Here is a 24,985-nt window from a genome sequence, read left to right as displayed (position 1 = left end):
CAGAAGAGGTATAGGCGGAAAGGCGTACAACAGACCGCAGCTCCACTAGCGACGAAAAGCGTCTCCGAGCGAGTGCCGCCTTGGAAATTCCAACGCGCAGAACTGATGACATTGCGCGTTCTCTTCGGTGGCAAATAAATCTAACCAAGGCTCTCCCCATCGCAGAAAGAGGCCTTGCGCCACGTCCGAGTTCAGACGCCATTCGTGATCCATCGAGCACCGCCGGCTGAGTTCGTCCGCCCTGGCGTTCAGAGAACCTGCCAGGTGTTGAACCACCAGAGTCACGCCCTGATGTTCCAGCCATTGCCAGAGGCGCAGAGCCTCCTGGCATAGGGTCCACGACCCCACCCCGCCCTGTTTGTTGCAGTACCACATGGCGGTGGTGTTGTCCGTGAACACCTGCACTGCACTCCCTCGGACAGACAGGAGGAATGCTTTCAGTGCCAGACGAATCGCCCGCAGCTCCAACAGATTGATATGGAGCCGGGACTCCGCCGGAGACCAGAGTCCTCTGATCTCCGCCTCTCCCAAGTGGCCTCCCCAGCCCTGGAGGGACGCGTCCGTCACAACTACGTGCTCCGGTTGGGGTAGGGAGAGGGATCTGCCGTTGACCCAATCGCTGTCCGTGAGCCACCACTGCAGCTGTCTCGCAGTGCCCCCCGAGATCAGGACATGGTCGGACAGGTTGCCCCGGTGCTGGGCCCACTGAAACTTCAGGTCCCACTGCAGAGCCCGCATCCGCCACCGTGCGTGATGCACCAGAAGGATGCAGGAGGCCATCAGCCCCAGAAGCCGCAGCGTCAACCTGACCGAAACCCGGGATAACGACCTGAAGATCGGAATCAGGGCCTGTATATCCCGGACCCGCTGTTCGGGCGGGTAAACCCGAAACTGCGCCGAGTCGAGAACCGCTCCGATGAAAAGGAGCTTCTGAGAGGGGCACAGGTGTGACTTCGGCACGTTGATGGAAAATCCCAGCCTGTGCAGGAGATCCGCCGTAGTCTGGAGGAGGTGGACGACTGCCTGGGGCGAGTCCGCCTTCAACAGCCAGTCGTCTAGGTAGGGGAAGACTGAAACCCCTAACCTGCGCAGGTGAGCTGCGACCACCGCCATCACCTTCGTGAACACCCGTGGGGCGCTGGTAAGGCCGAAGGGGAGCACGGTAAACTGAAAGTGCTCGAGGCCTACCGTGAACCGCAGGTAACGCCGGTGGGCCGGCAGGACGCGGATGTGGAAATACGCATCCTGCAAGTCCAACGCTACCATTCAGTCTCCTGGGTCTAGGGCAGTCAAGACCTGAGCCAGTGTCAGCATTTTGAACTTCTCCTTCCGGAGGAAGCCGTTGACGTTCCTCAGATCCAAGATAGGGCGTAGGCCCCCTTTGCCCTTCTTGGGTACCAGGAAGTAGTGGGAGTATCAACCACATCCTACTTCTGGCCCAGGAACGCTCTCGATGGCCCCCTTGGCCAAGAGGGCCGAAACTTCCTCCTGCAGGAGCCGCACGTGATCCCCCGATACGCGGTGGTGTTGCGGTGGCATGGCTTGAGGGGTCGTCTCGAAGGGGAGGGAGTAGCCCCTTCGGACGATCTGCAGCACCCACCTGTCCGAAGTGACTGCGCGCCAGTGAGAGTGGTGATGGCGAACCCTGCCTCCCACTGGCGTCACATGGGCCGAAAAGCATGGACTAGGAGGGTTTAGAGGCGGATGCTGCGGGGGCAGGTGTGGACTGGCTCCGCCTGTTTCCCCGACCACCTCCACTGCGGTTTCCACGGCCGCCGCCGCGCTGGACAACAGTTTGCGGCGATTGGCTGGCGGCACGTGTGGGGGCGCCCCTTCCCTGGCCACGAAAGGGGCGAAAGGCACTCACTTGCTGGCGCGGGGCAGAGAGGCCCAAGGACTTGGCCGTAGCCCTGGAGTCCTTAAAGCGCTCAAGCGCGTGATCTGCCTTGTCGCCAAAGAGGTGACGGCCATCGAACGGCATGTCCATGAGTGTATTCTGGACGTCTGCCGAGAAGTTGGCCGATCTCAGCCAAGCGTGGCGTCGTATCGCCACCGTCGTAGCCATCGCTCTGCCCAGCGAGTCAGTAGTATCCAGTCCGCACCTGATATTATACTTCGCTGCGTCCCGGCCCTCCAGAAGGGCTTGGCCGAGTTTGGCCCGTACCTCCAACGGACACTCTGGCAGCACTTCCGCCACCGTTTCCCACAGAGAGTGGGTGTAATGGCCCAAGAGGCATGCGGTGTTGGAAGACCGCAGTCCCAAGCTAAGGGACGAGAACACCTTTTTGCCATAGGCCTCGTACCTCTTGGATTCCCAATCGGGAGGAGCCGTCGGGAAGGCGGTCTGGGAGTTAGAGGCCTGGATAACCAGACTCTCGGGGGTGGGGTGGGTGGACAGGAAACATGGGTCGCCCGGGGCCGGGCGGTGGCGTCTGGCCACGTTCCTATCTACAGGGGAACCTGTAGCGGGCCTGGACCAAGTGCCCAAAAGAACGTCCGTCAAGGCCTCATTAAACGGCACTTAAATCACCATAAGGGTTGTCTGGACTGGTGCAAGGTGACCACTTACATAAGTGTACATCATATACCAGGCCAGCTTTTCACACAACCCCTGCACAAACAGGGATTTAATCAGAGGGTCATAAAAAAAAGGATCCTCTCTTAATCAGGCCTAAGTATATATTACTACCTATTAATACCAAAAAGCAGTTGCTGGGATTACAGCACCTGCTACACAGTGTTTAAAAACAACCCTATGTCGTAGATGCCTTTTTCGCCCATGCCTCATTTTCTATAAAGATTTAATGTGCTTTTTAAACGCAAACATCTAAGCATGCACACTGTGTTTGTGGAGTTTGAGTAGTAGTGCATGTTCCCAATGTTTCTCTTAAAACAGGCCCATAACTGTTTCTGCAATCTTTCATAGGCTGGAGGTATGATGACAAGTTTCAGGAGTGACAATGAAGGTTTACACAAGTGCTGACAGCACTTAAGTCAGCCCAGAGCCCCACATGGTGAATATTCATCTCCAAAGTCCGAACTTCCACAGAACACACCCTGGCCTTGTAGGGTGGCAGCATGGCTTTTATGAGGAGCAAGACTTTGTATGTTTCCATGTCAGAAGTGCACCTATCTGATCAACAGAACATCAGGACCCTCCTTGATTCAGCCCCTTCTCCTCTTGCCAGAGGGCCTTGAAGAACCGCGAGTGCGTGGTTCTGTTAATGTCAGCAAACCAGCGACTCGGTCACCAATTTCGTGCAGCACCGGGATCAATGGCAAACTAAATCGGTCAATGGATTGCTTAGGCCTACTTACTCTGGAGGTTCAAGTTCTGTGGTGGATGTGCAAAGTATGTAACAGCAATATGCCCCTGCGTCTGAGCTGACAACAGTTCCAGGAGGCTATGTCATGGTGGGCTATGTTAAAGAAGCTGCATTACAACTTGCAAGATCTTGGATTGGCTGCAGTGAAACAGTCGGCCCAGTGTCATTGTCAGCTGAAGAAAAAACGTCATACTGACTACAGCAGCATGGAGAGAGAACATGCCCAGCATCACTCCTCTGCTGATTTGCGTGAAAATCCCTAACCTTACAGTAATGCATAGACTGGACCTATAAACCATTACTTTAACACGAGATGCGTGGCCCATGGCAGGGCTGCGGCTCATATGTGAAACCAATTGGATTTGCCCATGCTTGCTTTTTGCTCTCCTAGGTTACCACTGAAAATGACTGAAGTTTTTAAAAATATAAGAAATATAGAAGATTTTGTCTGTACTTTCTTATGTTATAGGATACCTTATCCAATGATCACCATAGCAGATGTTTGCGCCCATGGTGATCATCAATAAATTAAATTTCTTAAAATAAAAATAATTTAAAGATGCCTGCCACATGTAGGTGGTCTTAAAATGGATAAAAAAACTATAGGCCATATGTAGTAAACATTGTTACAGTCACAAATAGTCAGAATCGTGGTATGCAACAGCAAAAAAGTTTTTACTATGCACTAAACCTATTTTAGGAATCAGTAAAATTTTGTTGACTGCTTAACCGGGTTTGCGACTCCATATCAATTTGATATTTTGAAAGGACGTGTTGTGTGAGTCCCTACAAAGCGGTATGTAAGGCTTGGCAATTAGTTTTAAATGCCAAGTCGAAGTGGCAGTAGACTGCACACAGAAGTACTGCAGTGGCAGGCCTGGGACGTTTTTGAAAGGCTATTTCTGTGAGAGGCACAATCTGTGTTGCAGCCCACTAGTAGCATTTGACTTTCAGGCATTGGGTGTATGGTATACCACTTTACAAGGGACTTACAAGTAAATTAAATATGCCAAACAGGTATACACAAATGTCACCATGTTTAGAAGAGAAGCACAAGCACTTTATGAATGGTTAGCAGTGGTAAAGTACTCAGAGTTCTAAGACCAACAAAAAGATACAGCAAGAAGAGGAGGTAAGCAGGCAAAAGGTTTGGGGGAAGGCCCCCATAAGGATGATGGGTCTAACAGGTGCTGTGTGTGTGTATATTAATATCCAGCAAGAGGTCTGGCTTTTGCAGCCAGTGCAATGTTTGGTATCCTACTAAATTCACATATCCAATCCATTTCCGCCAACCAATAGATAGATTTCAATGCTTTGGTCTCCTTTACACATGCATGTCCTCTTTTATGTACACATGTGCAGTATTTAGCGTGTAGTTTTATGCAAACCACATTAAGACATAATTTCATGATCTAGGGCCATATGTATCAAGCCTTTTTGGGTTCGCAAAGGCCGGAATTCGCCGAATTCCGGCCTTTGCGAATCGCAAAAGGCTGTTTAGCATTTTTTGCTATGTATGTAAAAATCGCATCATAAGGAATCGCAAAAATGTGCGATTCCTTATTTTGCTATAGCATTTAAGGAATCTCAATTTTGCGATTCCTTAAATGCTATGTATGATGCAATTTTCAATAGCGATTTTAGCTTAAGAAATCGCAATTTACCACCAACTTTCAATTGGTGGTAAATTGCGATTTCTAATAAAAATGCACAAATTGGCATTTTTAAATGTGGCATGTGACGCACATACATGCCCATAGGGCATGTATGTGCGTCATATGCACACACATGCTGATTTCAGGGGTGCAGCAGGGTGTCCTTGAGACACCAATGCACCCTTGAAATCAATCTCATTCTGCGAATTCACAAATTGCGATTTGCAAAATGAAATGCATTTCACATTCATTCCTATTGGCCTCCTGGCCCATAGGAATGAATGGGTAATTATTCCTTATTTGCGAATTCGCAAATTGCGAATTCGCAAATAAGGAATAATTGGAAATCGCAAATAAATAGCGATTTTCTACATACATACCATTTTGAGATTACTAAATAGCGATTCCTTAAAATTCGCTATATAGAAATCGCAAATGGTGATGATGATACATATGGCCCCTAGTCCAGATGGGGTTTTGACACTGGATGGCTATGCAAGAACAAAAGGGAACATGTGGCCTGCTATGTTTGCAATGCCGCTTTTGAGATTTTTTTGAGGTGTGGTGTATGGGGATATGTGGCCGAGTTGAGGCACAGGAATCTGGAGGGTCTGTCAGTGTATGCACAGCTGCAAGAGCATTCATGACTCTACCACAGTAAATGTACTTATAATGTAGATTTGGGTATGAACGGAGTGTGGAATGATGGTACAGGAAGACTGAGTTCACAGGAAATGTTTGGACATCGATTGTTCAAGTATGAGGGGAAACGAGTTACTCATGTCCATCCCAAATTACAATTACATAGGGCATCAGCCATAAAGTGCTGATTAGTGCCATTAAGACACCAATTGCCCAGCGCATCAGTGATACAGTTATGTGGCGTGAAGCAGGAGCTACTATCCTTCAAAGAAAAATGCACGCTTTTGTGGACTCTGACAGAGCTACTAAGTACTCAGAGCATTGCAGATATGGTATGGATGGGTGTGGCAGGACCATCAGTCCCTCAAAGCAAGATGAGAAGTTTTTAGGCATGTGGCAAGATGAAAATCACTTAATGCAGTGGTGCTCAAGCTTTTGACTCCTGTGGACCCCCAATGAATCGATATTGGTAACCACAGACTCCATCTCCCCCAAACATGACATGAAATTCAAAAATACCCAAAACTACAGAAATAAGTATACATCACCAAATATACAAACTATGAAATATTTTCTTGAACCCACAAACAATAATCGAAAATTTCATTTTAATGGGATGGTTGTAACTTGTCTAAACATGACATTCAAAGGGATAGTTTCAAGTTTCAAGTTTCAAGTTTCAAAGGGATAGGGAAGGGTAACTGCCTAGAATGACACACTGACCCGGGTAATACAGCAAGTCTACAATACCAAGGCAGGCAGGCTGCTTAAGCCTGGGCTTAAACACCCACTGTACTATGATGAGGAACGTAAACTTCAAAAAGATGGCTTAACAACTTCTAATGTGCCATCGGTCATAGCTAGCTGAGGTCACGGGGCACTGAGTGCATTCAGTCTGTCTCCGTTCCTAAGCCTCCATATGCTGTAGGACGTCTGGAGGCGGTAGAATAATATAGTTACTGAAGCTACTGCAGGGAGAATGGCAAATAGCTAACCATTAGAGGTGAAAACCAGGAACACCGAGATTCAAGCAAAGGATTTGAAGGTGACCGTCAGTCTTTAACAGACCAAAGTTGTATTACATTTTTGTTGTGGCTCTTGGGTGCTTTTTAGGAAGTAACGTGCAATGTTTATACAAGAAAGAGGTGGAATAGCGTACTTTCCCTGCACAGTCTCCTTTCTACCCTTAACCCTGAGACTGACAACACTACACTGCAGTCAGACACATCCATCAAGTTGGTTAACCCCTTCGATGCGTGTGACAAGGTCAGCTCGTCATGGGCGTTACCTGCGCTGTGCGTGTGACGAGTTGACCTTGTCACGTAACGCGGGATTTTTAAAATCGCAGCGCTCAGCGGGAAAACCGCTAGCGCGCATGCGGTTAATAACGTGTCCACTAAGTGTTTATTGAGTAGGCAATACAGAAATGGGCATATTTGCAAAGGCACACCTGAATGTCTATGGTGCTTGAATTACTATGTGGGTATTGATTTCATTCTTACGGCTCACCTGCTCGGCCTTCTTTTGGAGGGGCCTGATGGAGTCATGCAATGAGTCCAGGCGCACAGCTGAAGCTTGCCCCTTGATTTCCGCAGCTACTGAAGCTAGAACAGGTTCGGAGGATGACAGGTCTGGGCAGGAATCATAAGTCGACCTGGAAGCAGACGCCTTCTGCAAAACAAAGAAAGAACGTGGGAGTGTCGTTTTGGAGGTGTGAACTTTTCTTACCTGTACACTGCTCTGAGGCGAAACTGTTTTACCATTTTAAAACAAGCATTGGTAAAGCCAATAGGTCTCGCAGATGACTTTGCCAATATGTTTCAGTTTAGTTGCATATTAGTGTGGTTGCTATTTAGTATGGCTAATAGCTTTTGGTGTAAAGGGGCATTGAGTGAAGTTTTATAAAGTTGAGTAGAATGTAGTGTTGTAGCGTGGTGTGTAGTATAGTGGTGTAGGGTTGAGTTGAGTGGTATGGTGTGTTATAGAGTGGTGTGTAGTGTTGTGTAATTTTGGGAGCATAGTATTGTATAATGGAAGGGAGTAGTGTTGAATGGAGTAGTTTGTTAGAGTGGAGTATAGTTTTTGAGTGGAGTATAGTGTTAAGTTGCATAGTGTGTGTGGAGTGGTGCAGAGTGGATTTCTTTGGAAAGGGTGCAGTGTAGGTTAGAGTAGTGAAAAAGGCCCTAACACCATATCAAAGCACCATACAAAGCTTTCCAGCTCGGAAAGTTAAAATGTATTTCACCTTTGGCGCATTTCCCACATCCAGAAAAGTGCATTTTTTAACCCTTTGTTGTTAAATGAAATCACAGCTAGGCTGCTCTATTACCTTGCCTTATGAAAAGAGCGAGCTTGAAACCCAGCAAAAGGCATAGAATACACCTTTAATTTGTTATAGGAGGGAAATCTTATTAAATATGGGTGACACTGTGTCATTTTATCATAGGAAGTTGTAGCCTTAAGGCTCTATTTCAGTCAATAGTGTCCTGGCACATCGTATGTCGGAAAAATCTTCTACAACTTTGCATACCACCATAAATACTGCATTAGTAGTCTTTTGGATGCATTTTAATTATTTTTGAAGCAAACACAAACCTTCATTTGATCCCTTACTGTTGCCAACAATCATCATTTAATTCAATCTCTACAGTAACTTCTAATAACAGTAAGAACAAGCATTGGCATAGCCAATAGGTCTCGCCTTTGAGACCTTATAAGTGGTTAGTTATCCAGCACAATATCCTTGGTGCAACACATCAACTGTTGCATAGCTAAACACTTATAAGGTCCCAAAGGCGAGACCTTTTGGCTATGACAATGCTTGTTTAAATAAACTCCTGCTTTTGCAGAACCATCGCATCATATGCTTTAAAGCTATGCATTAATGCCAATATCTTAAGATACAAACAGTCCACCATACTCCCGAACTTCAGAAGACTGTAAAACAACAATTCATTCTACTAAAAGGTGTTCTGAAAACTGTTGAATTAAAATGTAGCAATAAACACAGATAGGTCAGGTGTCCCCATTGTGACTTCTCTCACTGAGAGCACATTAACTACTCCTAGATCTGCCTGTCTGTCCATTTTCTCTCTTCTGGTGTCAAGCAGACTCTTTGGTTTGAGAGTATTCAATCCTTATTCAGCACCATCCCTATTCACTGAATACATCCACAGCAAAGTTTGTGCACCAGTTGTGCACGGTGAAGTGTGAGACAACTGGTGTTTCTTCATATGTTGGATTTGAGATGCAACTGTATTTATCAGGATGTGTCAATTTAACAACCCCAGTCACTTCGCTTAGTAAAAAGAAAATGGCAAACTTGGTAGAAGCTGAATGCACCAGTTCAATTATTCCCTAATTCTCTGTGTGATTTCTGCAAAAAACGAAGCTGCTGAACCTTCACTACAAAACCCAGCTCAGCATACGCACAAGTCCCAACAAGTAATTTTAAAACTTGGAATCTCACGGGTGCATGATCCTCCTCACTTGAAAAACAAGCACTGTGGAATTCATCTCAGGCAGCCCTCTCACAGGGCACCCATACCAATAGCGAAGTAACTAATTACTCGTCATTGCTAAACCATAACCACTTAATCACTGCACCTGAAGATCTTAGAACCTGTCGTTGTCTGAGGCAATATGTTCATGTAACCTACTCCCTTCTGTCAGTGCAAGACAGCAGGTTGTGCTGCGTGCAAGGAGCAGCAGAAAATGTGTTGGAATGAGGTAAATGAAAAGTAATATGCATCCAGGATGGTGAAAGAGGAGGTCGACATTATGGAACCCATGGCAGGGCGGGGGGGAGAGAGGAAGTGAAAGGGAAAGAGTGAGAAAGATAGAGATGGGGAGAGAGAGAGCGAGAGAGGGGGAGAGAGAGAGCGAGAGAGAGAAAGAGAGAGCAGGAGAGACAGAAAGATAGAGAGTGAAAACGAGAGGAGAGGGAGAGAGAGAGAGAGCGAGAGCCCAGGAGTGGTGCATGCGTGAGCGCTCAGTCTGCTCTTTTTGGAAGCACTGCACTCGTGCTTGTGGCGTGTCCCTGCTCACTTCCGCAAGCTGAATGCCGCCACAAGCACGAGTTTGTGCTTCCAAAAAGAGCGGAGCAACGGCTAAAGGTCCTCCTATGCAGCGCATGCACGCTGCGTAGGAGAGACCTAAAAAGGGGCGCAATAAGCACTGGTTGCTGTGATTCACACTGGGCAAGCCACTCAGTTAAGCGTCCTTCACAGGACTGAGCATGCCAAAATAAGATGGAGCAATACTGAGGTGAACTCATGTAGTAGCAAGCCACAACAGTGAGCCTATCTCCCTAACCCCCATTATGTAAGTCAGTCTAGTCATTGCCAGCAACTTCAGTTAACATTTAACTTGCTGCCAGAAATGGGTTTATTAATACGAAGGGAGCATTCCTACCAACTCCACAAAAGTGGAGTGGTGTGGCTCACTGGTTTGAGGCGGCAGACCCGGAAGCAGAGGACGCCCTGGGACCAGCGTTCAATTCCCGACGCGGCAGGGTCGTGGACCAGGGTCAGCGGACTCGATAATTCTCGCCTCAGTGCCTACTCTAACCAGGGATCACACTCGGCAACTCTGGGCATTAGCTTGCCTCATCTCCACAACGGCCCCCCACATACGCCGGGATGCCTGGTTTCACCTTGGAGATACCCAGTAGGGACCATCTCACAGGGAAAGCCAGGACGGGTTACACAGCGGTCTACAGCGCGGAGATACCCCATGTGGGGTGATTCAGGCGCTTTACAAGACATAATTACATTACATTACATTACAAACCCCACTGGTTTGATTAAAGCACAGTTCTTATAGAACTCTGTTCAATCAATGGTATGTCACAAGCAGCAGGCAATCTCCAGAGAAGTGTGTGCTAAGTTCGAGCAGTACAGACAATGTTAAAGTAGAGAAGACAACACATTAAAATTCCCAAACCAATTTATAAAAAAAAAGAACATTTTAACGAGAAAAAAGATCAGGATCATCAGAATAGGTTAAGGGGTACAGGAGAAGTAGCTTTTAGTCTTATGGCAAAAAACGGATAGAAAAGTCAAGCACTTTGGAAAACACAATCTGCAGTAGACCAGGACCAAGGTGCTATTTCAGGCCAACTGCGATGGAGCATTGGTTATATACTCCAAGGAGGTTGCCCTTGTCAATGATTTTACCTTCAGATTTATTCTCTAGCTACTGGGAATGTTTTTTCCGGTCAGCCCTGCAGCCACTAGCTCCTCAGGGCAGACTTTTGGGCACAAGGTCTTGCTCCAACCAGTTGTCCTGCAGGATCTAGTCCTGTTTAGTCAGCTGTGCCCTCTTGAAGTCAGAAGCGCTCCTGCTTTTTGTGCCACTAAAACATGTAAACAGTAGGCTAACCACTTGACGCTTAAAAAGCAGTTCCTGACCCTGGGTGCCAGCAAGATTCAACAGTCCTCGAGTCCTTGGGTGAGGTTTTGTCTTTGAGCAGGAGCCAAGAATCAGGATTCTTCTTCCAGCAAGTTCTTCTTCTTCAGAAGGAGTGTTTTCAGGTCCAGAAATTATGCAAGGATTTGGTAGTGTAGGTGCCTGATTTAGACTGTGCACTAGTGCTAAAGCAGCCCTTTGTTTTGTCAACTGTTCCTGTCCACTACATGATAGATAATCCCTGCTACGTGGCCAATAGTTAACACCGATTGACCTTTCCTGGGCCCAAAAGAAAACCACTGTCCTCAGAGGTAGGGCCGTGAAGTGTCCTAATGATGTGTATTCCACCTCTGGAGGTGTGATGAGTCACAGGTCTGGTTTGCAGATTGGATTGTTCTGGCACAGGCAGCCTTAAATATATCTTTGCAAAGTTACTTTTTTGCTTATGTTATCAAAAATCTGATTTCACTATTAAGTGAGATTTTAAAATCTAAGCAGTGAATACTTTTGCGGAATTTTACTAGCAATTTTCTAGGTGGAGCTGCAAAAATAATAGTTTTAATCCCACAAAAACCTATCGGGGAAAGGTCAAGCAAGGCCTACATAGCGAAATAGCTTTTGGGTTCTATTTGGTAGTGCACACTCACCCCAATATGCTCCTATTTTTAAATAAAAGCACCCTGTACAGGTTATGTGGTACACTTTTAGGGGTGAATATATAAAAATAGTATTTTCTGACATAGCAAAGGCATTTTTACCCTGCCATGTATCACTGCAGTGCATTTAACCTGCAACCCAGCCAGAACCACAGTGGGCTGGCAGTCCTCGATTTTTTTCACATAAGGTGACTTAAATGCAAACTGCTATCTTAGTATTACATTTAATTTTCTATGCCATAGTGCAATTAGGGAGCCATTTATAATGGACTTACAGCACAGTTAATAGACCATATAGGGAGTTCTAATGTATAGCACATGATTTAGAGAGGGAAGCACATGCACTTTACTACTATTTGAAGTGGCAAAGTAGATAGAATCCTATAGCCAGCGAAACAGGGTCCAGAAAAGGATTGGGGTTACCATGCAGAAAAGGTGAAAATGCTAAAATTGCCAACACTACATTTAAAACTTTCTTATTAGCTAGGTCTGCCTGGGTCAAGGCATAGATGACTGTACTTTACTTCACAAGACCGAATTATACTTTAGACCCCTTTGCAGCCAATCACAGTAGTTACAATAATTCTGGAGCTTGAGGACAGTAGCAAGCACACTGTGCCAGGCGATCAGGAATGGAGAAAATGCAGTAAACTCCTATTTTGTTTTACTGAAACTACAATGTTCCTACTAATGCAAAGCTTGGTAAAGCAGGTTAGACTACACAGACATAGCAAGAATACATTACCATTCACTGACGAAAAGTCATAAAATGAAAATGAAGATGTACAGACCATTTATTGTCCCATAAAAAAGGAATTACCTATTGAATGGACAAGATGAAAACATGAGCGGAGGTAGAATTGCATTTCAAACACACTTCAAACAAGATAAAATAATTAAAAAGAAGGTCAGCTACCACGAGCCAATCTAAACAGTTGGGTTTTACAAATTAGGAACTCTTTGGCTCTGTCAAATAAAAGTCAGATATACACATGAAACCCATCCTAACATGTACAGCCAAAAGGAAAAAGCGGAGAAAAGCAATTACATCCTTGGTTGATTTGTGCTAAATCAAAAAATGGAAAAGACACCCTAATGAACGAGCCATCAATAAACCGTTCCTCTTCTTTACAGGTCTGTCTGCGGTCGGGCAGAAGGATTAGCCTTACAGAAGTAGTTTTTCTTATGGCGCCGGGTTCATTAAGAGAAAAATGAACAGGCCATCTTCTGTTTAAGAGTAAAACAGGTCTGCATGGTTTGAAATCCCATATAGGTCCCTTGCACATTGACTTGCTTTGGGTAAATAGAGACTTGTTGAATGGAGAGAAGCAGGTTTTCAACCACATGCCCACCCTGTACCAAGGATGTGAGTGAGGCCTTCACTGACATCCTGGACCAAAATCACTAGTTGAGTGAATCCTTGATGTGCGATCCTACCAGGTTAAGGGAGACTTTCTGAGAGGAAGAGGTCTGTGCCGCACCAGAAAACAATCAGAACACTTCTAGCTTCAACAGGACGTGGTGTGAGGGAAAATGTGTTCATTAATCATTCTTTTTTGGATCCATATTAATCTTTTTATTAGCAAAAACGGGCAGAAAAGAGAAACCGAACGCACCAGCCCGCAGTCAACGACCAGAAAACGTCTAAATAATGAATCACTGCTGGTGCCGGTTTAGCAGGCAGTTAGGAAGCACTTCAGCTCTGCTTGGGTAACAATGGTGAGTTTAATACGGAGTCTCTATGCAAATATCAAATGAAATGTATCTAGTTGACTAGGCTTCATTTACGTCCTGTCTCGCCCCATCAAGTACTCGAAGTTGCAAAAACACTGTGCTAGTGTGCCTTCAACTAGTCAGGGAATTCAGCTCTTGACTGCCGCCCCCTTACCAGAGAACAGATTGTCATATATATGATCACAATTACACAACAGTGCATAAATTAACTCTGCTTTAAGCTAACGATGCAGATATTGATGATACACTTCGCTGGGTTTGTGCCACTTATGGTAATACCGAATTGGTGTACAAAAGCAAAAATAATCAAATCTTTTGAAAACTGAGTCCATGCGACATGTTTCTAAGTTGTGAAGCAAACGCTTTTCTGATGCATTAGCATTCTAACAAGTACAAGGTGAACAAAAATTGCACAAGCATATCAATTTCTAATTGAAACAAGCGTGCGCACATCGCGCTGAAAGGAGGCAGCAGGGGGAAGGAAGAGAGGAGGGGGCCGGCGCATGTTTCCCTTGCGGGAGCGAGCAGGAACCATCGGTTCATTACTAACAGATGGTTTTGAAAGCTCGCTCCCACAAGGCCATCGCCAAATGTGCATGTGTTGCATTGAAAGCAATGCAAAGCGTGCACGTTTTTGGCTGAAAAGGCGATTCAATTGCTACAGGTCTTTTTCCTATGCAGCGCATGCGTGCTGCATAGGCGAGACCTACAAATAACAACCATGTCTCAATATCTACAACAAATAACTGCAGCTTGGGAAGTAAGTTGCAGTCTCAGTGGGAAGCTTCACATCAGGTGATTTATTTATTTATTTATAAAGTTTTGGGGCAATTCATGCAATCTTTACTGCCAACAAAACAGATATACAAAGGGCGCAGCAGTGATAGCGCTCTTTTCATCTATGCAAATCTGCACTTTCAAAGAGCTTAGCTTTCACCTTTCTCAACACAACTGGAATATATTCAACCTTCTTCTGCCACTCCAGACTCCTTGTCACACCCTTCTCACTTTTGAAAACAAGCATTTGCAATGCAATAGGTCTCGCATTCGCGAGAGTTTAAGCTATTGGCATTGTAAATGACAATGCCTTTTATTTATCTGTTTTGATAATTAACACACAAATAAAAGGTATTGTCATTTACAATGCCAATAGCTCAAACACTTGTAAATGCAACACCCATTTAATTTCAAAGAAGCGGCTGCCATTGTCCCAGGCTGCTTGGAAAGTGAAAGCGCAAATGGAGCGTTGAATGTTGCAGGAAAGCATGTTGTGTCTGCAGTAGGAGAAACTCATTAAGGTGGGCGGGGCTTCCAGTCTATGCGTGAATACAGCATGCCTAGCTGAGCAGCGGATGCACTGCTCAGGCTCGACCTAAAAAGGATCTGTAAAAAAAACTAATGTTACAAAATGTATTTTAATGGTGATCAACAGCCTTGGCATTGTTAAAAACAAGAGGAATTATTGAATTCCACAACCCAGGGTTTCATGGGTCCCAACATGCCAGGCAGCTAGTGAAAGACACATCATCATTGTAACACAGCACATTCACATTACTGTTCAAGGTGTAGTAGTGGAAGGCACGTATGGGGGGTACCAGGGCCCTAAGGGGTGCACCAGAAGGGGTTCCAGATGAGGTCAGAGGTTGCCAGTTCCCCTTGTACATCATATATTCACAGGAGGGACCTTCACCATCTTCATCAAAAAGTGTTCCACTATTGCCAGTTAGGAAGCTCAGGTGTCTGGCAGCGAGAGGCTTCTGCCCCACATTAGCACATTTTGTTGCTTGCTACAAGACAAGCCTTTGATATAAACCAGCATGAGGGGGTCTCCCTCCCAGCCTGAGACACTTAGTTCCATATTTATCATAGTGTTGCGTCATCCTTCCGCCATGAAAGGGGGTGAAGGGTGACTGAGAACTAAAGTCACATTTATCAAGCCACGCAAGGCCAATGCATCTTACCATTTTTCTTTTGTCCATGAAGAGGAATTTGCAGTGAAAGGGTATTCTTGCAGTACCCATTCTATGCCAGACAGCTCACACTTGTCTCAACACCATATTGCAAGGCTGTGCGTTGAGGTGGTATGTCCATCAGCACCAAGGGAGACACCAGCAGCAGCACAATCTTAGTAAAAGTAAATCTGTCCGCATTTTGTCTTTTGTGAACTGCAGCACAGCAGCATTTGATGCGGAGTTGTGTGAAATGTTACAAAATGTGGTCCCTGGTCTTGGGGGGGAGGTCTCCTGGAGTTTCAATAGGAGGAATCTGACAGCCATTTACAGGGCCCTTCTACATTTTGCTTACCTGCTCTGCTGAAAGAGGGTTGTGGCTTGCACTGATAATCGGATGGGAAAGAACCATGACAACTAACAGTGAGTGGGTAGGGGAGGTGTTGCCCGTTGGTGATCAGGATTGCCCGCTACACTTATCTGGGACAAAATATACATCTGAAAGCCCTTGCAGCAGCTTATCTCCTGGCAGGAAGGATGCGAGTACCAACGGTCAGTACACTTCCACCTTCACCACGATCTCTTTCAGCAATTTATGTAAGTGTGGGGTTTGTTCTATTTGCCAGCAAAAAGGATTTGTTCCCACCAAGGTTTTGTTCAGCATCTTCATCCAACAATGAAAATGGCTTGGAGGATAAAGGCAATGTCCATTCCATAGTCCCCCAGCCTACTGCACACTTTCCCTCCCTTTCCTGTGCTTCTTGGACTCCAAGAAAGACCTAGGATGAGGGGGGTGGTCCTCCCAATTGCTCCTGTTAAAACATCATTCAACAGTGAACCAAGCATCGATTCTCCTAATTCACCCTTCTTCTCTACATCTACTAATTCTACTAGAGCTCACCCTTCACTGTCTTCAACTAGTGAGTTTGAAATTGAGGGGGTTGTTTTGCAGAGGCTGTGGTGTTTAACAGGGAGACTTGGAAATGCAACAATCCCAATGGCCAGTAATATGTCAGTGTTATATGAGGTACTGAGAGCCCTTCAGCAAATGGTGTGTTGTACATGGGCTCTTGTCCTGGAGATGTGATACATGCTACAGATCGGATAACTTGCAGAATGGCTTCCTTTGGGTATATCCCTTTCTTCGTTAAAGGGCCGCAAGGGTTGCATCTACACATTTATAGATATGGTGGCTGGATTTTTCCAGCCACCTTCCAAAGAGTTTTGAAAAATGTGCTTTATTTCTATGCTCGGATCACCCTTTGGTTTTGTCTACTTTTCAGAAGACTCCATCCAAGCCCTTGGTCTCTGAAGCAGTCTCTTTTATAATGCCCTGTTCTTAGTGACCATCATATCAGGTGTTTGGGATGGTGAGTTGGGAGACCTGTAGCTTCAAGGCCTGTATTTCAAAGGTCAGATCTATCTTTTTGACCTAAAGTTGCTTCTCATTTTCATTTAGAGCAGAGACATTATTTTGCTTGTGTTTCAAACTGGTTCCTGAACAAAATAGAATTAAAAAAAATCATCTTTATTTTCCCTTTGTGGCATGCAACAGCAATATATATTACATATATAGTTCTATTCAGGCATGTGTTAATACTGATATTGCTATGACATAGTTGCCGCTCGGATGCCTACACAGAATGTAAATTGAAATTTAAACCAGAAACAAACACAATAGCAAACGTATCACTATATCAGGTGAAGAATATAGTTTCAGTAGATATTTCACCTAGAGGTGAGAATACATAATCCATGCATGTTACTCTGTTAGTTTAGTGTCTAGAGATAGCCAATTCCCATAAGTCTGCCAAAGAACCAATTCTGACAGACTGTCTGCAATAATTCTGGAGCGAACGAGGTAACCGTGTTTGTTGATGCCTGAAAACATTCTTCCCACTATTTAGCAACCGAGAATGTCCTAAGCCCTTCTGATTCTTCTCTATAAAGCCCTAAACTCTCAGCTTCCACCCAACGTAGAGCTGCCCCTTTCCATACCCCCAGTACCAGGTTTTCTAGATGGGCCTAACCTTCTAGGAAATGAGAAAGTACTGAAAATGTACTTTCTTGTGCCCCCAAAAAACTATTGGCATCGGGCTGACTCTAGACCTCTAAGACCTGAACTGATGCTTTCAAATGTAATCCTTAGACGTGGTGACGCGAGCAGAGATCGCAGAGGCAACGCAAACTGGAGGCTGATGTCATCATTGAGTCTTTGAGATGCTCATTCCATGTACCAATCTGTGAACCACATTGTCATCATTTGAGTTTTGTTATTGAAAAATCTACTTACAAGGTGTTTAAGAAAGTCTGTCAGTTGGTGTCCCCTGCCTTTACCTTCAGGGGTACAGAGCAACATGAAGTGTAGGAGGAGAGAAGTATACGAGGGAGACATCTAAAAAATATTTCTTGAAATGCAAGTAGTGGAATCAGAGATTCCAGCCAATCAAAGAGATGGGAAATAGGCGATGCTCCTTGGAAGGTACTAGGACAAGATTAAAAAACTGGGAACAAGGCAAATAGGAGTGATATGGAAGACAACCAACGGAAAGCAATGGGTGGGTTCCAAGCCCTTCTAAGTTCTTGGTAAGACACCATATGACTTGTCCTAAAAGGGAGTACTGCGGTTTTGGATGATAGTGAGATATGATATTTATAGCGCCAGAACCTGCAAGGTCGATGCAGCAAGTACTATATAAAAGAAATGTAAATATGTATATCAGGGTGGACAAATTGCATAAATTCCGGCATGTTCCAAAAACTGCCTGACTGGTGCCTGCTTCCCTGAGTCATCTTTGTATAAATGTACACAAATAGTCTGCGCTTATTTTCTTTTGTTTAAATTTGTTTGCAGAGATGATTTTAAGCGCTAATAAGACCCGGGAGCGGAAGTAAAGCAAAGATGCTGCCTTCTCTCATATTTATTCCCTCCCTCACCAAAAGTCCCCTACTAAAAATGAGTGGCACAGAGGGCAGAAGGGCACAAAAAAACGAGTGGAACAGAGGGCAGATCGGCACAAAAAACGAGGGAAAAATGAGTGGCACAGAGGGCAGAAAGGCACAAAAAACAAGGGAAAAACGAGTAAAACAGAGGGCAGAAGGGCACAAAAAACGAGGGAAAAATGAGTAGCACAGAGGGCAGAAAGGCACAAAAAACAAGGGAAAAACGAGTGGCACAGAGGGCAGAATGGCACAAAAAACGAGTGGAGCAGAGGGCAGAAGGGTACAAAAAATGAGTGAAACAAAGGGCAGAAAGGCGGGAAAAACGAGTGGCACAGAGGGCAGAAGGGCACAAAAAACGAGGGAAAAATGAGTGGCACAGAGGGCAGAAAGGCACAGAAAACAAGGGAAAAAACGCGTGGCACAGATGGCAGAATGGCACAAAAAACGAGTGGAACAGAGGGCAGAAGGGCACACAAAAAACGAGTGGAACAGAGGGCAGAAGGGCACAAAAAACGAGTGGACAGAGGGCAGAAAGCACAAAAAACGAGGGAAAAACAAGTGGAACAGAGGGCAGAAGGTCACAAAAAATGAATGAAAAACGAGTGGAACAGAGGGCAGAAAGGCACAAAAAAACGAGGGGAACCGAGGGCAGAAGGGCACAAAAAACGAGGGAAAAAAGAGTGGAACAGAGGGCAGAAAGGCACAAAAAACAGGGGTAAACGAGTGGCACAGAGGGCAGAAGGGCACAAGAAACGAGTGGAACAGAGGGCAGAAAGGCACAACAAACGAGGGAAAAACGAGTGCCACAGAGGGCAGAAGGGCACAAAAAACGAGTGGAACAGAGGGCAGAAGGGCACAAAAAACGAGGGAAACACACACAAACACGCACACACAAATTAAACACTTACATGCAGTTCCAGAAGAAGAGCCCTTCTGCCCATTCGACGTGCTCCAGCCTCCAATGCTCTTCAATCTCACCAAAAACAAGGGAAACAAGTGGCGCAGAGGGCAGAGGGGCACAAAAAAATGAGTGGAACAGAGGGCAGAAATGCACAAAAAGAGGGAAAAACGAGTGGAACAGAGGGCAGAAGGGCACCACAAAACGGGTGGAAGAGAGGGCAAAAGGGCACAAAAAACGATGGAAAAACGAGTGGCACAGAGGGAAGAAGGGCACAAAAAACGAGTGGAGCAGAGGGCAGAAGAACACAAAAAAAACGAGTGGAACGGAGGGCAGAAAGGCACAAAAAACGAGGGAAAAACAAGTGGAACAGAGGGCAGAAAGGCAAAAAAAACTAGGGAAACGAGTGGCACAGAGGGCAAAAGGTCACATAAAAACAAGTGGAACAGAAGGCAGAAGTGCACAAAAAAGAGGGAAAAACGAGTGGAACAGAGGGCAGAAAGGCACAAAAAATGGGGGGAAACGAGTAGCACAGAGGGCAGAAGGGCACAAAAAACAAGTGGAACAGAGGGCAGAAGGGCACAAAAAACGAGGGAAAAATGAGTGGCACAGAGGGCAGAAAGGCACAAAAAACGAGGGAAAAACGAGTGGCACAGAGGGCAGAAGGGCACAAAAAAACGAGTGGAACAGAGGGCAGAAGGGTACAAAAAACGAGTGAAACAGAGGGCAGAAAGGCGGGAAAAAACGAGTGGCACAGAGGGCAGAAGGGCACCAAAAAACGAGTGGAAGAGGGCAAAAGGGCACAAAAAACGATGGAAAAACGAGTGGCACAGAGGGAAGAAGGGCACAAAAACGAGTGGAACAGAGGGCAGAAGAATACAAAAAAACGAGTGCAACAGAGGGCAGAAAGGCACAAAAAATGAGGGAAAAACAAGTGGAACAGAGGGCAGAAAGGCACAAAAAACGAGGGAAACGAGAGGCACAGTGGGCTGAAGGTCACAAAAAAACAAGTGGAACAGAGGGCAGAAGGGTACGAAAAACGAGTAAAACAGAAGGCAGAAAGGCGGGAAAAAATGAGTGGCACAGAGGGCAGAAGGGCACCAAAAAACGAGTGGAACAGAGGGCAAAAGGACACAAAAAATGATGGAAAAACGAGTGGCACAGAGGGAAGAAGGGCACAAAAAACAAGGGAAAAACGAGTGGCACAGAGGGCAGAAGGGCACAAAAAATGTGTGGAACAGAGGGCAGAAAGGCACAAAAAACGAGGGAAAAAAGAGTGGCACAGAGGGCAGAAGGGCACAAAAAACAAGTGGAACAGAAGGCAGAAGGGCACAAAAAACGAGGGAAACACACACAAACACGCACACACAAATTAAAAACTTACATGCAGTTCCAGAAGAAGAGCCCTCCTGCCCTTTCGACGTGCTCCAGCCTCCAATGTTCTTCAATCTCGGCGTCGGGTGATGGGCAGAAGTGTATAACACAATATAAGGGCAATCACCTTTCAGCTTGCACCTATAGCTGAAGGGTGATTGGCCAGATTTCATTGCAGTCTTGCCTCCCCAGCGCCAGCAACATTCACACCTCTCATGTGTTGTGAGCCTGGGGGCCAGATTGTATTGCAGTCTTGCCGCCCAGGCGCCAAGTCCATTCACATCACTTACGTTAGGCACTCAAGTCCTGCGGACCCCCTGGGAATGTGTCACGGACCCCTGGGGGTCCGCGGACCACAGTTTGGGAAACGCTGGTTAGTGGGTTAACAAGTCAGCTGCAGACATTTGCGTGTCATTTCACTTTCACTTTCACTTGGTCTTTTATCTTTCCAAGTCGGATGAAACATGGAACAAGCTGATCTGGTGGTTAGTAGTTCTATTATGTGTGTATTTTGATGGCTGCACAGCGTCTGCCGTTTCCACTGCCTCTTGGCGCTCTGTGCTCTAAGCTTTGCACAACGGTAACCGTTTTGAAGAAAGGGTGACTAAGTTTATAACCCAGATGCCCTTGGCATTTTCATGGTTCTGAAAAACTTGGCAACTTATCCGTTTTTCCGCCTGTGCTTCTTTTCCTGAGGATGAAGCCACTAACATTAACAAAAGCAAAACTGAAGAGACGCCACGATGTATTGGAGGGCCGGCCAGATTTGCAGTGCTTCGGGAAAGATGAGTTTAGGAGCCGGGTACAGTATGTGTCCTGCCAATTTTATAGCGCTCAAACTCTGGAGGAACAAGGCCCTATGAGAAAAGGACGCAAAGGGAAGAGGAGTGGATGGACATAAGCATCGATGATTCTACAGAAATATGTTCTGGTCCACATGTCACATGTGAATCATCTGTGGAAATGAGCAAACAGGTATGTACATTGCGGAGCGACTCGCTTCAAAGCACAGTGTGTTTTCTTTTGAAGTAAGCGCTCTTGAGATATAACAGGCTCAGGCATTTTCCCACGGTACTTTCAAGTCACCCCTTCCATGCTTGCTTTCTATCTGGGCAAAGCATGCTTCCTGCCACAGCAGCCACGGTGCGCGCCACTGCTCGCTCGCGCGGCAATACTCAATGGGTGTGAACTTTAAAAACAAGCATTTGCGATGCAATAGGACTCGCATTTATGAGACCTATTTATTTGCAAATGGGAGTGCGGGCGGGGGCGAGAATGCACGTACTGCGGGGCGGGAGAAGGCATGGGTGGTAAGAGAACCTCATTAAATAGTGCTCACAATCTAAATAACACATACCGAGCAACACTCTAAGTGAAGGGGCCAGTAGCAATGGAAAGATACAAATGATGACATGGCAGACATAAGGAGGGACTAACAAGCCTATAAACCAATCGGAAGGCAGCATTTAGGAAGGACAAAGACACAAGCCAATGAAAAAGATGGGCGGGGAGTGGGCGGGGCTTCCCTCACATAGTAAATTACCACAGATCAACCCCAGAGCACCGCTTGCGCGCTGGCTCAGGGTTTGACCTAAAAAGTTGTAATCGCATTACCAAGAGCATGTATGCTGAAAAGAGCCTAAAAGGATTAAAAGTACGCACACTTAACCTTTGAAGCCATCTGTAGCAACTTTGTCCCGCTAAACAACACCAATTTAGTGACAAGGAGTCTGGAGGGGGGGGTGAGGGTTGATTAGATTGTAGCTGGGTTTAGAAAGGAGACAGCTATGCTCTAGTAAAGAGAAAATTAGCATAGCTCTAAAGATCACTATTGCTGTTTTGGCCCTCATCATGATTCACTTAACTGTTTGCGGCCGTTTATATCATGGGCAAGTTCACGTTTATTTATTTCAACTTAGTCAATTAAAAACATTGAAATACATATGTTATACTGGCACTATAGATAAACCAATGCGTGCACAGAAGTCTATTTATATAAACTAAGATAAATTGTAACAGTCGGGATTGGAGACATAACAAAATACAACCTTAATACAATCACAAAATAACGACGCAGCCGAATGAGGACTAACACTATTCGCACCATCGTCTCCGTCCTTGCAGATGGCTGAGGATACTTCAATATAATGCTGTGTTTGTTACGCGAGAGACTCGAGAAAAACTCCTCTTAAAATAGTGCATCTAAATAAAGCTAACAGACAGAGGAAGGAAAAAAAGCTCTTATTGAAGAAACACGCACAACAAAGATGGACGATCTTTGATGGGGTACAAACGTAAATACATAAATTTTTAAAAAGCGGCCTTTCATTTTGCACAAAAGCACAGGGAATGTAAGTTGGTTATGAAATGTATTCACCCTACTGTTTGTGGCTATTTATATCACAGCCAAGTTGGATTTTATTTATTTCAACTTCGCAAATTAAGAACATTGAAGTGTATAATTTACTGGCACTTTAAATAGATACAATGCGTGCACAAAAGTATATGTTTATAACCAAGATCAGTTCTAACAGTCATATTGGACACCTCGTGAGAAACAACCTTAATAGCCCAAATAGACAAGCACTGACGAGCGAAAGCGGAAAGTAAACATTTAAAACAAGACTATGGTCTTGCTTGGTCGGTGTTGCCCTGCAGAGCTTCAATGCAGAGAGGGGAGGAGGGACTGTGCAGGGGAAAGTTGCTGATGGGCAACAAAAGCAATACCTTAGTGAAATCGCCTCAGCTGAAACAGGCACCCAAAGGTGGGACAGTTGAGAGGAATGGAACAATAGAAGGCCAGCATTTCGGATTGGCAGAAAAAAAAATGGCAATTGATGGGTTTGCCAAAGCTCATAGAAGAGGATACAACAGGTCGATCGAGGCTCGACCTAAAAAGGCTAGATTACAGGTTGTAGGACACCAGGGGGAAATCAACAAACAAGTAATGATGAGTGGAGTTTCTGGCTACTGTGTTATTCTTGCATTTTATGTAGAAATCATTTCAATCTATCTTTTGAAAGTTTCTTACTCTACTTCACAAATTAATTTGCTATAACATGCGATGTTACTGAATCTTGGTTTAAAAACTGAATTATACGTGATTAAATTATTTAAAAAAAATCTTTTTATTGTTTTTCATCAAAATACCGAACATAGTTCAACCATTCAATAGAAACTCAGGCCATTACATTTCGGCATTCATCATCCATGTGTAATTATTGTATGTATAGAATTAAAACAGAGTTACTTAAAGGGCAATCCATAATGTCTGTTTACTGTGACGTAGGAGAAAGAGACATTGTTAATTACAATAGTACAGCTATTTCAGTATCCCGCACAAAATCAGTAAAGAACCGCGAGTAGTCTTTTGGACGTGATCTGGCCGGTAGTTCTTCTTCATACGTCAATAATTTATCTCTACAATGAGTCATGTCACACATTCATTGTTTAATGCTAGGGACATTTGTACCACACCAGCATTGCAATATTTGACGTTTTGCTAATAATAACGAAATTGCACAAAATATACGTTTCTTCGCTTTCACATTCGTTAGGAGACCCAGTAGACAGGTTTTTATAGAGTAGCCAATCTCCGTTCCCACTATATCCTGAATCACAGTAGTTACCTTTTCCCAGTATTCACGTATCTTCACACAATTCCAGGCAAGATGAAAAAAATCTGCTTGTTCCATCCCACACCTCTTGCATCTCGTTTCTTCTCGTAACCCATATCTATGTAGTTTTACCAGCGTGTAATATGTTTGGTGTAAATATTTGAAGTGTAAGAGTCGCAGGTTACCATTCGGTGTAAGCAGTTTAACTAAAGCGCATGTAGTTTGCCATTCCTTCTCAGTTAATGGGTCTAGAAGCACCTCATTCCACCTCACCATTGCTTTAGCAGTGGTATATGGGATTCCTTTTGGGCTACCGAATATAGCCGCGATACTAAGTGTGTAATATTTGAGGATGTCAATACGAGCTGGAGAGTATTTAAGCGGGCCGGCTCAGCAGGATAGTCAGGATATAATTCCTGGATGGCTCTTTGTAGCCTATTATATGTGAATCTGAATAACATGGTTTGATTACTGATATACGATAAGTCTTTTAATTGGCAAAATCGCCCCTCGTGATATAGATCTCCAAATGTGTCAATTCCTACCTGGTGTAGTAGATCCATAGGCACTGTTAATTAAACAAAAAGAATCCTACTCAGGGTGGATAGGAGGAGTGTAACCACAAGGATGGGGAACACTCAGTGTTTTGTAAAATACCCCTCACACACCAACAGGCCCCTTGGTGTCATGCTTCATCATCGGGGTCTTCGCACCCCACTAAAGGGATGAGGCGTACTGCGACCTGCGACTACGCGGGAGCACTGTCAGGGTTGACTATGTGT

General features: G+C 45.1%; 1 protein-coding gene across 1 annotated transcript in view; it reads right to left on the bottom strand.

The window, feature by feature from the left end:
* Positions 1 to 24,985, bottom strand: part of CFAP46 (cilia and flagella associated protein 46) — a 1,558,477-nt gene that overhangs the window by 875,512 nt on the left and 657,980 nt on the right. The window contains exon 26 of the mRNA XM_086922533.1: positions 7,133 to 7,294. Within this exon, the coding sequence (XP_086778659.1) occupies positions 7,133 to 7,294 (162 nt within the window). The remainder of the gene's footprint in view (positions 1 to 7,132; positions 7,295 to 24,985) is intronic.

This window comes from Lissotriton vulgaris, chromosome 5, assembly GCF_964263255.1.
Source record: "Lissotriton vulgaris chromosome 5, aLisVul1.2, whole genome shotgun sequence".
Classification (NCBI taxonomy): Eukaryota; Metazoa; Chordata; class Amphibia; order Caudata; family Salamandridae; genus Lissotriton; species Lissotriton vulgaris.
The sequence above is the reverse complement of the archived record's forward strand: the minus strand, read 5'-3'. Positions and strand labels throughout refer to the sequence as shown.